We start from the raw sequence: 15,775 nt of genomic DNA, 5'->3' as shown, positions 1-15,775 counted from the left end.
TACTTTGTTCTTACTCATCTACCAAGTCCTCCAACAACAACCTGCTTCTTAACGCTATTAACAGTCTGCCATAAAGACAAGACTTGAGTTTGAATGGACAGACACCTCAGAGGTTAAGAGCACTTGCTACACTTGCAGAAGACCTGGGTGTGGGTCCCAGCAGCCACAAAGGGCACTGATGTAGTACATATACATATATGCAAGCACTTATGCATACACATAAAAAATAAATAACTATTTTTATAGAGAGAAAGAAAGGTGATTTCTGATAGTATAATGTGACACACAGCAATTCCTTTTTTCTTTTCTGAGACAGGGATTCGTAGTCCAGACTGTTCTCAAGCTCACTATGTAGACAAGGATGATCTTCAACTTCTGATCCTAGCCTATATCTAGAGGGCTAGGATTACAGGCATGTGCCATCATGTCCTAGCATGCCTAGGTATGTGATACTAGGGACCAAACTTAGGGTTTTGTGCATGCTACGCAAGCACTCCACCAACTGAACTATACCCTCAGTTCTACAGTACTGCTTTTTAATGAGGGTGGGGTGGGAGCACATGCAGAGTCTTGCACATGGCAGGCAAGCACTCTGCTGCTGAGATACACCTCCAGCCCTAGTATACTGTCATCAGAATGAATACACTTTAAAATAATACTGGAAGTGTAGCAAATATATGAACTAGTAGCAGTTGTCTGTCCTCATCATAAAGTTTTACAGGCTGTACATAAACACACTACACTCTGACTAGCATAGCTTTAGTTGGACCACTGTCACCACACACGTGAACAATGCATTGCATTGTCTTTATGGCAGCTACAATTGCTTCAAAATAGTAATTCTTCAGGTCTATTATAATCTTATGGGGTCACTATCATGCAGGTGGAGGTTTTGACTGTTATATCCCCAGCATATATTATATTTAGTTACTCGGCTATAAGAACCACAGTAAGTGTTCAGTTGCTATGTATGGCCTCTGAGACATAAACAGACCAGCTTCCATCATCGAAATCAGACATATGCTGTTGTTTGTGACAGTCTTGCTGACCTTGAACTCATGATTCTCCTACCTCTGCCACCTCAGTGCTGGGATTACAGGCATGTGCCACCATGCTCCACCATGGTACTTGACAACAATGCTCTAAAATTCATCATGCAGTGTGCAGCCAAATTTTCAGTTGAGCAAACATGGAAGTTGGGCATAGTGTTCCAATACAATCATTCAGAATCCTTGCCAAACAAGTCAGCAGTAAGAACCTAAGAACACACCAAGGTAATGAAACAACTACCCACCTCCAGTTGTCTATCTGCACTTGTGACATTGAGCTTGTCGTTGTTGACTCTATGTAAAAGTTTTTCTTAATTGGAGGTAAATCTGGGACAAAGATGACAATCCAAACTTTGATAAATAATGAGAATGTACATTTACTAACACTTATTCAAAACTACAGGTATCAAACTAGAACACTAAGTCTTCTATGCATACAGTTTTAGATAGGTCTACATGTTGCCGTCTAGGCTTATGCCAGTCTAAAAGATCTCCTTTTGGTTTTCTTTCAACTACATTTTTTTCACCCAGGAAGGAATCTTTTAAAAAATTATGTATTTTGTTACTTATTATATATGTGTATGCCATCTGTGTGTAGGTGTCCATGGTGGCCAGAGAAGGCAATTGGAACTTCTAGAGATGGAGTCTCAGGCAGCTGTGAGCCACCCAACAAGGGTGCTGGGAATTGAACTAGGGTTCTCTGCCAGAGCAGCAGGTATCCTTAACATTCAGGCATGTCTGCAGCCCCCACAAAGAAGTCTTTCATATTAAAGGAAAGGAAAGCATGATTCTTTTTTTTTTTTCTATGCAGGATCTCACTGTGTAGCTCTGGCTGTCCTGGAACTCACTATGTAGACCAGGCTGGCCTCCAATTAACAAGAGATCCACCTGCTTCTGCCTTCTGGGATTAAAAGTACGCCACTAAGCCTGGCTGGAGAGGATGATTTTTAAAGAAGTCCAAATTACTGCAACAATTCAATTTGCTCTCAAACACTTTAGATTTATTTTAATTTTTCTTCAAAGGTCCATACTAAAAGATTTTAATTAGTTTTGGAGACAACATCTCATTATGTAGCTCTGGTTGGCCTTAAACTTACAGAGATCTGCCAGCCTCTGCCTCCTTTGTGATGGGATTAAAGGAATTTGCTACCACACCAGGATACTTTTATTATGTGTATGAATGTGTGTCTATGTGTGGGTACGGGTGTGAAGCTTGCAGAGGCCAGAGGCACTGAGTTTGCCCTGGAGCTGGTTCTGAGACAACTGACATGGGTCTTAGGAACCAAACTCCTGACTCCTTACAGGAGCAGTACATACACACTTAACCGCTAAGCCATCTCTTCAGTCCCGTACCATTAGTGTTTAGTTTCCAATGTTGGTGATTACATCCAGACCTTCTAGTTTAGGAAAAGTATTCTACCATTGATCCATAAATTCCTAGCCCTAGTACTGCTACTTTTAGGCCTTAGATACAGATCTTCATTCAATTTTCTGAGGTTGTCTCTATCTGAGTCTTTCTGTGTGTTGAGTGTGGTGTATGTATGTATGCATACATGTGTGCATGTGCAAGCCAGAGAATGATGGTGGGTGTCCTCCTTAGTTGCACTCTATTTTATTAAGTGAGACAGGACCTCTCACTGAATTTGAAGCTCACCAAGTGGCGAGACTGGCTGGCTAGTGGACTCCTAGGACCTACTTGTCTCCATTCCCCCAGCCATGAGATTATAGATAATCAGCACACACCTTACTACTTTATATGTGGGTTGGAGATCTGAACTTAGTCCTCATGCTTATATGGCAAGCACAGTTCTGACTCTGCAGCCCAAGGTTGTAAAAGCACCTCTTCTATGATTAAATCCTTACACAGTGCCCCCCATAACACATCAATGGCCTAAAACTTAACACGCAGAGGTTCAGGCCCACATAACGATATAGTTATCAACACTTTGATTACTTCATCAATAGTGTATTATCTTTTGTGTACATGTGAAGTATGTGTGAGTGTGTATACAAACATCTGTGTGTGAGAGTATGTTCCAGTTTGTAGAGGCCAGAGGGTATCAGGTATCCCCTTCTATCCCTTTCTACCTTATTCTTTTGAGGCAGGTTGTCTTGGTGAACTTGGAGTTCAAATTTTTCAGTCCTCCTGGCTCCATCTCCCTATCCCCATGCTAGAGTTACAGGCATGCACAGGACCACATTCAGCTTTTTATGTGCGTGGGATGCTAGAGCTAAACCCAGGTCCTCATGGTTGCACAATAAGTACTCTTGAGCACTGAGCCATCTCTTCAGCCTATACAACCAAATATAAATAATGATGTTGCATTGTTGCCTCATTTTAATAGCTAAGCTTAGTCTCAATTTGAGCCTAAAAGTGAACATTTTATAAAGCAGGGCTTCTTAAACTTTTCTCTCAGAAACACATTTCATTGGTAGAATTTTTACATGACCATAGATATTGTAAAACATATATATATAAAACATCATTGATAATAAACCAGAGATTTACTTCAAAAATTCTGTTACACATAGAATTTTACCATTTATTAAGATTAAGGTAAAATGGTATTCTAATGAGATAGGTGTGCTTATTTATTTGTTGGTTTGTTTGTTTGAGACAGGGTTTCCCTGCATAGCCCTGGCTGTCCTGGAACTTGTTCTGTAGACCAGGCTGGTTTTGAATTCAGAGATCAGCCTGCCTCCCAAATGCTGGAAGGTGTGCGTCACCATTGCCCAGCTTATTTATTTTTATACAGAGAATTAAATCTTATTGGCTAACACTGCAGGGTATAGAGCACTATCAATAGTTTTCAGAAGTGTCAGTATTTTAATATTCTAACAGTCTGTACTAAGAATGCCACTCCACACAAATACACACTACGCAGTAGTCACTTGATAAACTGTCGGACATCCTGTCCTACTCCCATGGAAAGTCACTGCATATTTTTCGTTTTTGAAATTCCTCTGCAACTCAAATAGAAATTTTTTATTTTATTTATTTGTTTACTTATTTTTTGAGACAGGGTTTCACTATATAGCCCTGGCTGCCTTGGAACTTGCTATGCAGACCAGGCTGGCCTCAAACTTTAAGAGATCTCCTTGTCTCTGTCTCCTCAGTTCTGAGATTAAAGGAGTGTGCTATCATGCCTGGCCAGCAATTTTTAGAATCAAGCATTCTAAAACAATATAATTTAAAGATACACTAATTTGATATTTAACATGCTGAGGAATGTCTAAAAAATACCAACTCTTTTTTTTTTGTAGTTAAAGCATTATGTTTCTGTAAGGTCAGAAAACTTGGCATGCAGAGTAAAAAGCACTCACTGCTATTCCTAACATATAAGAGTATCAAACCTGAGCAGAGGTACTCAGGCGGCATCTGGGGACACTGTGTGGTACGGTGGACTGTACAATGCAGAGCGCATGTCATATTGTGTCAAAACCAAGGTTGTGGTGAAGGCCTGCCTGTGTGGTGACACTAGTGAGCCCTGCCTGAAACCCCTCAGATTTACAATGCTTTTGCTTTTGAATTAATGTTTGGTCACTGAGTGTTCAGAAACCTTACACTGTTACCACATTTTTCATGACCCTTGAATTCAGCTACATGACCTTATGTATTATGTAAGTCATGACCCACAGGTTACAGAGGACATGAACTTCAGTAAAGAAATAGCATCACTGCATATAAATGCTAGGATATAGCACTCACCTGCCCACTTTTTCTTTTCCCATTTCAAAGCATCTTCTCGAATTTGATCCCAATCTATCAATGGCTGATCTTCTGTTATACTGTCACTTGTACTGGTATCTGTTCCAACAGAAGGTTGGAATGCAATAATATCTGTTAAAAGATTTTTACAAAATTAGCTTTGGAGTAAATCCTGACAGCACAAAATCCCCAATGTAATGTTTTTATTGTGTTCATGCACAAAAGGACATTAATACTTGAAATGTAAAAATCTGTAACTTTCAGGGTCTAGGGAAATGTGTGGCCCTATGTGTAAAACACAAAGCAAGCATGAGGACTGGATTTGGATCCTCAGCCCCCATGTTAGTTCCAAGTGAGCATGGCGGTCCTCCTGGAATCACAGAACTAGGGAGCTAAACACAGAGGTTCTTCAGAGCAGGCTGGCTAGCTAGAGTAGCCCAATCAGTGAAGTCTGGGTTCAAATGAAAGACCCTATCTGAAGATAGGTAGAGAGCACTCAGATCTACTGATGGCCTCTGAATACAAGATAGAGCACACACACATAGGACCAATATTTACCCTTAATACTAAGGTGTGTGCTAAAGAGTTCTTTCATTTTAACTTACCTGAGGCTAAAAGTAAAACTAGATTTAACCATAACAGTTAAGTAGCCATGGATACTAAGTATGTTTTTTCCCATCCATTTATTTGCTCATCTGCAGTGTGTGTGCATGTGTGCGCATTCACACATGTCCCTGAATATGCCATGGAGCACAGGTCAGAGGACAACATGTAGGAAGTAGTCTTCTCTTTCTACTGTGTGCATTCTGGGGACAGAACTCAAGTCAGTGTGCTATTCTTTGTGACAAGCATCTTTGCTGACAATATGTAATTTTAAAAAGCCAAAGTAATCTGGCTTTTTATTGAAAAAAAAAAAGTATAGATCTGGAAAATCTAAAGCTTTGTTTGAGAAAAGGAATCAAGTATGATGTTTCTAATATTGAAAAAGAACCAGGTATGTTGAAGCACACTTGAATTCTCAACTCTCAGGAGGCTAAGCCAAGAGCATTAGGAATTTGAGGCCACCTAGTCCTACGTATAGAGACTCCATATCACAGAACAAAACAAAACCAACAAAAACACTGGTAGGGGTGGGGATTTAGCTCAGTGGTAGAATGCTTGCCTAGTAAGTGCAAGGCCCTGGGTTTGATCCTCAGCTCAAAAAAACAAACAAACAAACAAAACACTGGTAAAAAGTACCTTTAAAATATATCAGGGAGAAAAAAAACAATGAAATGATTCCTAATGATAGTCTGTTCTACTTGTAGACCAGAGCCTAGCATAATTATCATCAGAGAAGCTTCATTCAGCAACTGATGGGAGAAGACCCATAGCCAAACATTAGGTGGAGCTCAGGGAATCCCACAGAAGAGGGGAAGGAAGGATTGTAGGAGCCAGAGGGGTCAAGGACACCAGGGGAACACAGCCCATATTATCAACTAACCAAGCTCACAGTGGTTCAGAGACTAAAGTGACTATCTAGGGATCCTGTATGGATCTGACCTAGGTCCTCTGCATATATGTTATGGTTATGTAGCTTAGTATTCTTGTGGGAACAGTGGCTGTCTCTGACTCTTGCCTGCTTTTGGGGCTCTTTTTTTCCTACTGCGCTGTCCTGTCATCTCTGATGAGGGATTTGTGCCTGGCCATATTGTAACTTGTTATGCCATGTTTGTTTGATATCCCTGGGAGGCCTGCTTTTTTCTTAAGGGAAATGGAGGAGGAGTGGATCTGGGGGAGAGGGGAGGTGGGGGAAAGGACTGGGAAGAGAGGAGGGAGGGGAAACTGTGGCTAGGATGTAATATATGAGAGAATAAATAAATTAATTAATTAAAAATTTTTTTCTAGAGTAGGCTTGGCATGGTCGTACATGCCTTTAATCCCAGCACTTGGAAGGCAAAGGCAAGCAGATCTTTATGGGTTCAAGGCCAGCTTGATCTACAAAGAGAGTTCCAGAACAGCAAGGCTACACAGTAAGGATCTGTCGGTAACAACAACAACAACAACAACAAAAGCACTTAAGCGTGTAAAGATTACGTACCAACTCTGTGTCCTGGAATGTAATTTTGTTGTTTTTTAACAACATTATCTATCACTGTTTTTGCTTTTGTTTGCATGGCTTTATTGCCAAAAATTTTGATTTCTGCCTCAGGACTTCCTTTTATTACCTAGATGCAAAAGGAGAAACACAGGTGAGATTGAAGTCTCCTCATCAAGCCCCAATAATTACTCAACTTCAAATAGTAAGAAAGACTGCAAACATGGCCTTGCTACTATTTCATGTCCAGTTTGAGTGGCATCCTATGCATCCACCTGGCTTTGTCTCCTGCTGGGTAACAATGACACTCTGTAAATTTAACTCAGAACACACTGGTAGAGGAAAATATACAACATTAACAGTCAAAGGTGCTGCCTCAAAGCCTGGCCTTGAGTTCTATCTCTGTACCCACTAAAGACAGGAGAGAACCAACTCCACAAGTTTTCCTATGAAGTACACACACACACACACACACACACACACACACACACACACACACTCTGGTGTTTGTGCTCCTACACACACAAATCATACATTGAAAAATATTAACCTGACAGGCAACATTACTATGAGTTGGTGTTCTCTAGCCTGTAAAATAGTACTTTTGGGGTCATATGTCGTATTTTTTTTTTAAAATCTAGCACCCCATCATCTTTTCTTTTCTTTTTTTAAGATTTATTTATTTATTTATATGTATACAGTGTTCTGTCTGCACATATCCCTGCAGGCCAGAAGAGGGCGCCATATCTCATTACAGATGGTTCTGAGCCACCATGTGGTCGCTGGGAATTGAACTCAGGACCTTTGGAAAAGCAGTCAGTGCTCTTAACCTCTGAGTCATCTTTCCAGCCCTTGGGGTCATATCTTATAGAATGATACAGCTGGAGTAGAGTAACTACAGGCTACAGTTTGCTGAACTTGACTTAAGTTAGATAAAATTTTAAATTAAAAGGATTCTCTAATTATATATGTATACAATGATGGAGCTACTTTTGTTTTTTGTTTAGTTTTTTGAGGCAAGGTTTCTCTGTGTATCTCTGTGTGTTCTGGAACTCACTCTGTAGATCAGGTTAGCCTTCAACTCAGAGATCCATCTGCCTGTCTGCTGAGTGCTGGGATTAAAAGTGTGTGCCGCCACTCCCTGCAGATTTAGGTTTTCAGGGCTAGTGGAATGAAAACTAGGGTAGAATATAAGTAACAATTTATTACACTCCTGAGGATTGACTCCAGGGCTTCACACAGGCCAGGTAAGCGCTCTGCTACTAAACCATGTCCCAGCCCTCTTTTTACTGCTTACCTTTGGACAGAGTCATGCTAATTTACTCAGGTTGGCTATGTGGGTGCTGAGAAGCAATCCTAGGTCCTCTGCAAAGAGTAACAAGTGCTCTTAACCACCAAGCCATCTGTCTAGCTCTGACTTACCATTCTTAAATGGAAATTGTATTTAAAGATTTAGTTTTTACTTCCAAGAGTCACAAACCCTACACCTAGAAAAGATAATAAAATTCAGGCAAATGATGGAGAATAGTCTTATGAAGAGTTCTGGCCATCTGCTTCAACACCATGCTAAGCACCAAGCTGATGCTAGAGTCAGGTGCTCCTTATGAAGAGCTATGCTCTCAGGGTTCAGGAACACAGGTGACTTACCTGTATTCTAGTGTTTGTTGTATTTTGGATTTCTCTAATTTTTGACCCACCACGACCTGTTTTTAAAAATAAAGAAATATATGATTATGAACTGAAATCAGTAAAAGGGATCTGTGTAGTTCCCTCAAAGGCCTTTATGTGGTTCTTCCCCCAAATCATTCAAGGGAAGGTTCTAGGGTACAGTAACACTTTCTATTTTGGAAGGGGGAAGAGGATGGCATTTCACATTTTTTATTTTTGTTTCTTGTTTCAGAGACAGCATTTCTCTGTGTAATAGCCTTGGCTGTCCTGGAACTTACTTTGTAGACCAGGCTGACTGTGAACTCACAGAGATCTGCCTGCCTCTGCCTCACAAGTCTGGGATTAAAGGCATGTGCCACCACACTCTGCAGACATTTCACATTTACCCATTACTGGCTGTAAACTCAAGGCAATCCTCCTGCCTTTGCCTCCTAAGTGGTGGCATTTCAAGCACTGAGGCACCACATCTAGCTAAATCATTCAGTTTTTTAAAAAGTGGGTGGGCAAGGGGGGGTGAAGTACAGCTGAGTGGTATAGCACTGGCCTGAGTGGCATACCTAAGACCCTTGGGATAATCCCTGACTAATAAAACAAGTTCAAAAGGTGAGGGGTTTGAGCAGCCATTCTTCAGAAACATTTAAGTGTATAAGGTATCTAACACCTCTAAAGAGTATAACACAGACTGTAACTACAAAAAGATTACCTCTTAAAACAGGGTTTCCTAGTTAGTATTTCTATTGCTGTATCAAAATATCATGATCAAAAAGCCAGTTGGAGAGGAAAGAGTTGATTTGGCTTATGTTGCCAGGTCATAGTCTATCACTGGATGATGGAGGAAGTCAGAAGAGGAATTCAAGCAGGGCTGGAACCTGGAGGCAGGAGCTCATGCAAAGGCCATGGAGGGGAGTTGCTTACTGGCTTGCTTATACCTCCAGGACCTGCTTGGGCCTAATCTCATATATACCACTTCCATTTGATAATAGATTGCTTCTGTGCATGCCCTACTTTATAACTTGGTAGCCCATTGTCAGATGTTCAGCTTACACTAAGGCCCAATAGTAGGCCAAGAGCTGTCTTTCAAAGGAGAATAGCCTGCAGATGATGGTAGAGCCATGCTCTAAAATCCCAAAGGTCTCTCCTGTGATTCATCTGTATGGGCCTGCCAAAGGCTCCAAACAGCATCCCTATCTGCCACAGACACCTCAAGTGGTAGAGCAGCCTGCACTACAGCCTGGACCTGTCAAAGAGCCTTCTCCTGTTCCAGGCCCCACACAAAGGTAGCTGGAGTAACAAACCAAAGTAGAGAATGTGCTATCTCCAGAATCCAAATTAATGTTATGCTTCTTTCTTGGTGGTGGGAGGGGCTGGCTGCAATAATTTATCCTTTAACTTAGAAAGAATATCTCTGCATGCCCCACACCACTGAACTCCTAAGAATCTTATTGAGGTAGAAGGTGCTTGAAATTTGGATGGATTTATTTCCCATCCTCTGATATGCATATACGTTACCAATGAATTCAAAGTGGTTGCTACCTCTTGCTCACTTGGTACAATCACCATAATGTCATCAATATAGTTCACCAGAGTGATATTTTGTAGAAGAGACAAATGATCAATATCCCTTCTAAGTTATAACACAGGGTAGGAGAGTTAATATATCCCTGAGGCAAAACTGTAAAGGTATACTGCTGGCCTTGCCAACTGAAAGCAAATTGTTTCTGGTGGTCCCTATGGACTGGCACAAAAAAAAAAAAAAAATCAATCAATAGCTGCATACCATGTACCAGGAGATGTGTTAATTTTCTCAAGTTAAGGACATTACATCTTGTACAGCAGTTACAATCGGAGTTACTACCTGATTGAGTTTTCGATTAGTCAACTGTCCTTCTCCACAATCCATCTGTCTTCTGCACTGACCAAATAGGAGAGTTAAAGGGAGATAATGTGAGAACCACCACCCCTGTATCTTTCAAGTCCTTGACAGTGGCATTAATTTCTGCAATTCCTCCAGGATGTGATATTGTTATTTTCATTAACAGAGGCAACTCTAAAGGGTTCCATTTGCCCTTCCAACTATAATAGCCCTCATTCCACAGGTCAGGGAATCAATGTGAGAATTAGGCCAACTTCTAAGTATATTTATCCCAATGATATATTCTGCAACTAGGGAAATAACCACAGGATGATAACCACAGGATGAGTTCAGGGACCCACTGTGAGTCAGACATCAGCCAAAACTCCATTAATCATATGACCTCCATAAGCCCCTACTTTAACTGGAGGGCCACAATGTTTCTTGGGATCTCCAGGAATCAACATCAATTCAGAACCAGTATCCAACAGACCCCAGAAAATCTGATTGTTTCCTTTCCCCCAGTGTACAGTTACCCTTGTAAAAGGCCATAGGTCTCTCTGGGGAAGAACTGGAGAAAGGCTAACTGAATGGAAAGCCCAATAATCTAGTAGTTGCTCAGTCCCAAGACTGGGTGTCTCAGATGGTCTTCTGCATATGCTGGAATCCTGAAGAAGTAGGCTCCAAGGCCAGTAAAGGAATGGATCTGCTGACAAGGCCAGGGCAAGCAGGCAAAGAATGAACACTTCCTTCTTCCACTGTCCTTATATAGGCTTCCAGCAGGAGATGTGGCCCAGATTAAAGGTGTGCCTTCCGGTATCAAGGGCTGGATTAAAGATGTGCCATCCCACCTCAAGATTCTAATCAAAAGCCTGTATCTTCCAGCCTCAAGATCTGTCTGGTTCACAGGCATGTTGTCTTCCTGCCTTGAGATCCTGATCTTAAGTGTGTCTTCCATTTCTGTACTGTAGTTCATTCCATATATAGTAAAGTTGACAACCATGAATAGCCATCACACAGGGTCTTACTATATATAGTACCAACCTGTCTGGAACTCAATATACAGACCAGGTGTGGTTCTCTCTCCAGAGGGCTCGGGTTAAAGGCCTACATCACCACGTCCAACTTTATCCTTCTCTTTTAAAAAGATAATTTGCAGTACTTGGTATTGAACCAAGAGTTCTGTGCATGCTAGGCAGGTATTCTACCATGGACCCTTATCACTATCCCTAGAATGGCTATTATTTAAAGCAAATATACAGGAAAAAAACCCAAAAAGCAAATATACATGCTTTACTTAGCATATGGTCAAATTGGAAACCTGTGAACTACTAGTATGATTGGAAACAAACAAACAAAAACTCTACCAACTAATCCAGCCTTGCCATGTCTGGGTACACCTGTTAAAAAATGGAAGCATGGTGGTGAATATCGGCACTGCTGTGCTCACAGAAGTGCTGTTCACCAGTAAAAAGCTGGAAGCAACTCAAACATCACCAAGAGATAGTGGCTAAACAGTGGAAAAGATCAACAATATGAGATTAACTTTCAGTCTTAAAAAGGAAATTCTGTCAGATACTAAGAAACAGGTGATGATTGAGGGCATTATGCTAACCACAGTAAGCCAATCACAAACATTATAATGTCTTGATTCTACTTGAAGATCTAAAGCCAAAAGCTCTGACAGCACAGAATGTCCATATGGAGGCACAGGAACAAGGAGAAATGAGCTGAGAAATGGTATAGTTCTAATCATGAAAGAGCTGGGACAGTCTTTCGTTTATCATTAATACTGCACTGTATGTTTATTTTTAAGTATAAAAACAAGGTGAGGCTGGATGGTGGCACACTCCTGTAAATCCCAGCACTCGGGAGGCAGAGGCAGGTGGATCTCTGTGAGTTCGAGGCCAGCCTGGTCTACAGAGGTAGTCCAGGACAGGCTCCAAAGCTCCAGAGAAATCCTGTCTTGAAAAACAAAAAAAAAAAAAAAAAAAAAAAAAAAGGTGAGGCTGGGTAGCAGATTAGGGGTAAAGTATTTTCTTAACCTTTATGAAGCTCTGGGTTCAATCCCGAGTACAACAGGAAGGAAAAGAGAGAGGGAAAGGAGAAGAAGAAGAAAAGTAGGTGACGCCGGGTGGTGGCGCACGCCTGTAATCCCAGCACTCGGGAGGCAGAGGCAGGCAGATCTCTGTGAGTTCGAGGCCAGCCTGGGCTACCGAGCGAGATCCAGGACAGCCTCCAAAGCTACACAGAGAAACCCTGTCTCAAAAACAAAACAAACAAAAACAAAAAATAAGGAAGAAAGAAAAGTAGGGGAGAAAAGTCTGTCATAAATTAACACACACCCACACCCACGAATAAACCATATAGCTTGCAAAACTAAGGATGTAGCTCAGTAGTAGAGTCAGCACCTAGTTATTTGGGATGACCTTGGTTCAATACCCAGAATAAGAAAAAATAAATAAAAACAGTAGCATGCATGCCCAACAAGTGTGTGTAGTATTCCAATGCCCACACTTCATGCTTCTTGCAGCGGGTCTAATTTCTATTACAAACCTATTAGCTCTCTGGTGAGGTTCCCGTTCAAACATCGGGGTTCTCGCTCAGATTTTCTGGGCATGAACCTTGGAAACGGAATCTGTCTACTCAGTAAATAGCCTTAAAACATACGATAGATAAGTTACACCCCAAAGCAGGCTCTCATTACTAAAAATATTAACTCTAAGGGCCCAGAGAACAAAAAACTGTGACTGGAACTAAGAATTAACGCCAGATACTGAGGGAAACACCCCCATCACTGTAAATGCATCCCAGAAAAGCTGAAAATCGCACTTGTGAGACTCCCCGCGTGCAGCTTGCCGCCGTTCAATGGACCCCAAGTTCAGCTGAGCCAGAGACAAGGCGGAGGCGCTGACTTGACAGGGCCGCACCCTCTGTCCGTGCTAACGTCCTGGACGGTGTCCGTCCACAACTGCCCGATTTCGGCCCCGCGCTGCAGCTGCCGCCCCTCCAGGGGGAACCGGAAAGGCCCGCTCGTCAGCACCCCGCTTTCCCACGGACACCGCGCGAGTCTGCCAGGAGGTTCTCTCCCGCACACACACATCCTGCTCGCCCCAGAACCGCGCCCCGCGCTGCCGTCGCCCCGCCGCCCGCCCGCGCTCACCTATCACCGCGCCCACCACGTCGTTCTTCACCCCGAAGCAGAGCGGCGGTTCGCGGCGGCCGGCGGCCCTGGCCTCGGCGGCGGCCCCCGCACCCGCACCCGCGGGCTCTCTCCAGCCGCCGCCCGCCCTCCTGCTACCGACCCGGCCTCTCCGGCTCGGCTCCTCCGCCGCCGTCCGCTCGGCGCCGCGGGACCCCGTCGAGCTTCGCCGGGGAGCAACGCCCGAGGAGGAAGCGTTGGCTGCGGGTTCCCGCCGAGACATGGCTCTGAGGACACCCGCGCGTCGCACGTCGCACGTCGCCGTTCCCGACTCTGCAGCACAGGCCGCCGCGTCGTCGGAGAAGCTCCGCTGCGGCCCGCGAGCTCGCCCGCCGGTCCTCGGCGCGCTCATTGGCCGTCGCGCCTCGTGGGGGGCGGGGCCTGCCCGGTCTGGCCAATCGGCGCTCGCAATCACGCGGCCCCCGCCTGAACCTGCACGGTTCCTGGTTGTCCGGCCTCGTGTCCGTGAAATCCCCAGCCTGAAGACGTCGCACCTCGGAGCCTCGGAAACGATCCCAACCGTGCCCTCGAAATTCATGTTCAAGCCGGGCTGATGGTGCGGGCTGGAGATCTGGGATAGGAGGGTCTGCGCGACAATGATTTTAAGGCCAGCCTGGCAACTTGGTAAGACTAAAAATAAATTGATGAAAGCTTTGGGAATACAGCTCAGGTGTGCGGCGGTTGCCTACCATAGGAGACCCTATAGTACAATCCCCCATATCTCGGTAAGTAAAAGAACAGAAGCAAGACTGAAGCGCCCCTAGCTTTGCAAGGATTCCGGAGCTGGACACACTCCTTCAGGGCTGGGCTAAAACCATAGCGTCCCTGCTGGGATTGGGATCCTCGAATTGTCTGAACAGATCTCAGGTCAACCATCCATCAAAAAGCTTAGAATCTTAGCACCAAGCCAGGTGGTGGGGGCGCACGCCTTTCATCCCTGCACTCGGGAGGCAGAGGCAGGTGGGTCTCTGTGAATCCAAGGCCAGCGTGGTCTACAGAGCTAGTTCCAGAAAAGCTAGGGCTGTTACACAGAGAAACCCTGTCTCAAAACAATAACAACAACAACAACAAAAATAATCTTAGCACTATGCTTATAGGGACTTGGGGAAAAGTGTAGGGTTGGGTCCATCCTGGATAAAATAAATTACAATTAACTATAGTATTAGGTTTCCCGAAGCTAGCTTTAATCCTCCTGCCTCAGGGGCTCAAGTGCTGGGATTACAGATGACTGTCATCATACCCAGATATAGGAGCAGTATCTCTTGATACAAGAATCTCTGGGGAAATGTGAATAAAGCTGTATCAAAGCACCTTGGAATTACATGAAAACATTGAACAAAATCAAACTAAAATAAGCCAATCACAAAACATGTCTTGACTGTTCTTGAAGATCTAAAGTTGCTGTGATGGCCATGTCAGAGGAGCAGCAGGTGGCAATTGATGTAAGGGTTGTCAGCACACCGGGAGGAAAATCCTTGATGAGTGAATCTTGGATAGACAAGGCCGTGAGACTACAGACCCTAGAGTGTCTTTGCTTCTGCTGTGCCTTTACAAGTTTGCCCCTGCCATCTTCCTCTAGTATCTGGCATAGTGTGAATGGGCATGGGGAGATCCCCACTACCTGTAATGTAGTGTGTTTATCTCTTGGAAACATCCTGTTCTACTGGGCATTTTTACCTGTGGATTGTTGTGAGATGACTCTTCCCTAAGATGTACTGTCTAATTGATAATAATGTTAGTTACAGAGTTTTGATGACTACAAATAAATACAAGGAAATGTCACACAGCTAAGGCCTATGAGATTCACCTAAGGAGCTGCATAGATCACAGTAAAGGTTAATAATTAAGGAAAACAATTGAGTCCCCAGGAGCCAGGCTGGCTGTAATTCTCTTAATGCAGTCACAGGTTTCAGTGTGCATCATTAGCTGAAACAAAGTCTTAAACTAACTTCAGGTTAGATCAGATGTTTTGCTAATAGCTTTGAGATGAAAAACCCCAGAAAACAATCTAAAGTTCACAAGGACACATAGTTGAGTTATAGATTCATTAGGTTAGGGTAAAAAATACAAAGCAGCTCAGTTGTTGTTAGCTGATGTACTTTCCTTGCTAGGTTTGGCTGGTGATCAAGAGTTATGATAAATTTTTTGTGCCCATTTTTGCCCTCAGTCTCCTGATATAAGAAACTATTGATGAGTGGTTATGCACCCCAAAGATTTA

General features: G+C 43.2%; 1 protein-coding gene across 1 annotated transcript in view; it reads right to left on the bottom strand.

The window, feature by feature from the left end:
* The window catches only part of Ddx43 (DEAD-box helicase 43), a 32,211-nt gene extending 18,321 nt beyond the window's left edge, over positions 1–13,890 (bottom strand). The window contains exons 1-5 of the mRNA XM_036191797.1: positions 13,519–13,890; positions 8,483–8,538; positions 6,839–6,965; positions 4,759–4,890; positions 1,295–1,376 (exon numbers count right to left, since the gene is read on the bottom strand). Coding sequence (XP_036047690.1) covers positions 1,295–1,376; positions 4,759–4,890; positions 6,839–6,965; positions 8,483–8,538; positions 13,519–13,780 — 659 coding nt within the window. The 5' untranslated portion in view covers positions 13,781–13,890. The remainder of the gene's footprint in view (positions 1–1,294; positions 1,377–4,758; positions 4,891–6,838; positions 6,966–8,482; positions 8,539–13,518) is intronic.
* Positions 13,891–15,775: the final 1,885 nt, after the last annotated feature.

This window comes from Onychomys torridus, chromosome 7 (genome assembly GCF_903995425.1).
Source record: "Onychomys torridus chromosome 7, mOncTor1.1, whole genome shotgun sequence".
NCBI classification, from domain to species: Eukaryota; Metazoa; Chordata; class Mammalia; order Rodentia; family Cricetidae; genus Onychomys; species Onychomys torridus.
The sequence above is the reverse complement of the archived record's forward strand: the minus strand, read 5'-3'. Positions and strand labels throughout refer to the sequence as shown.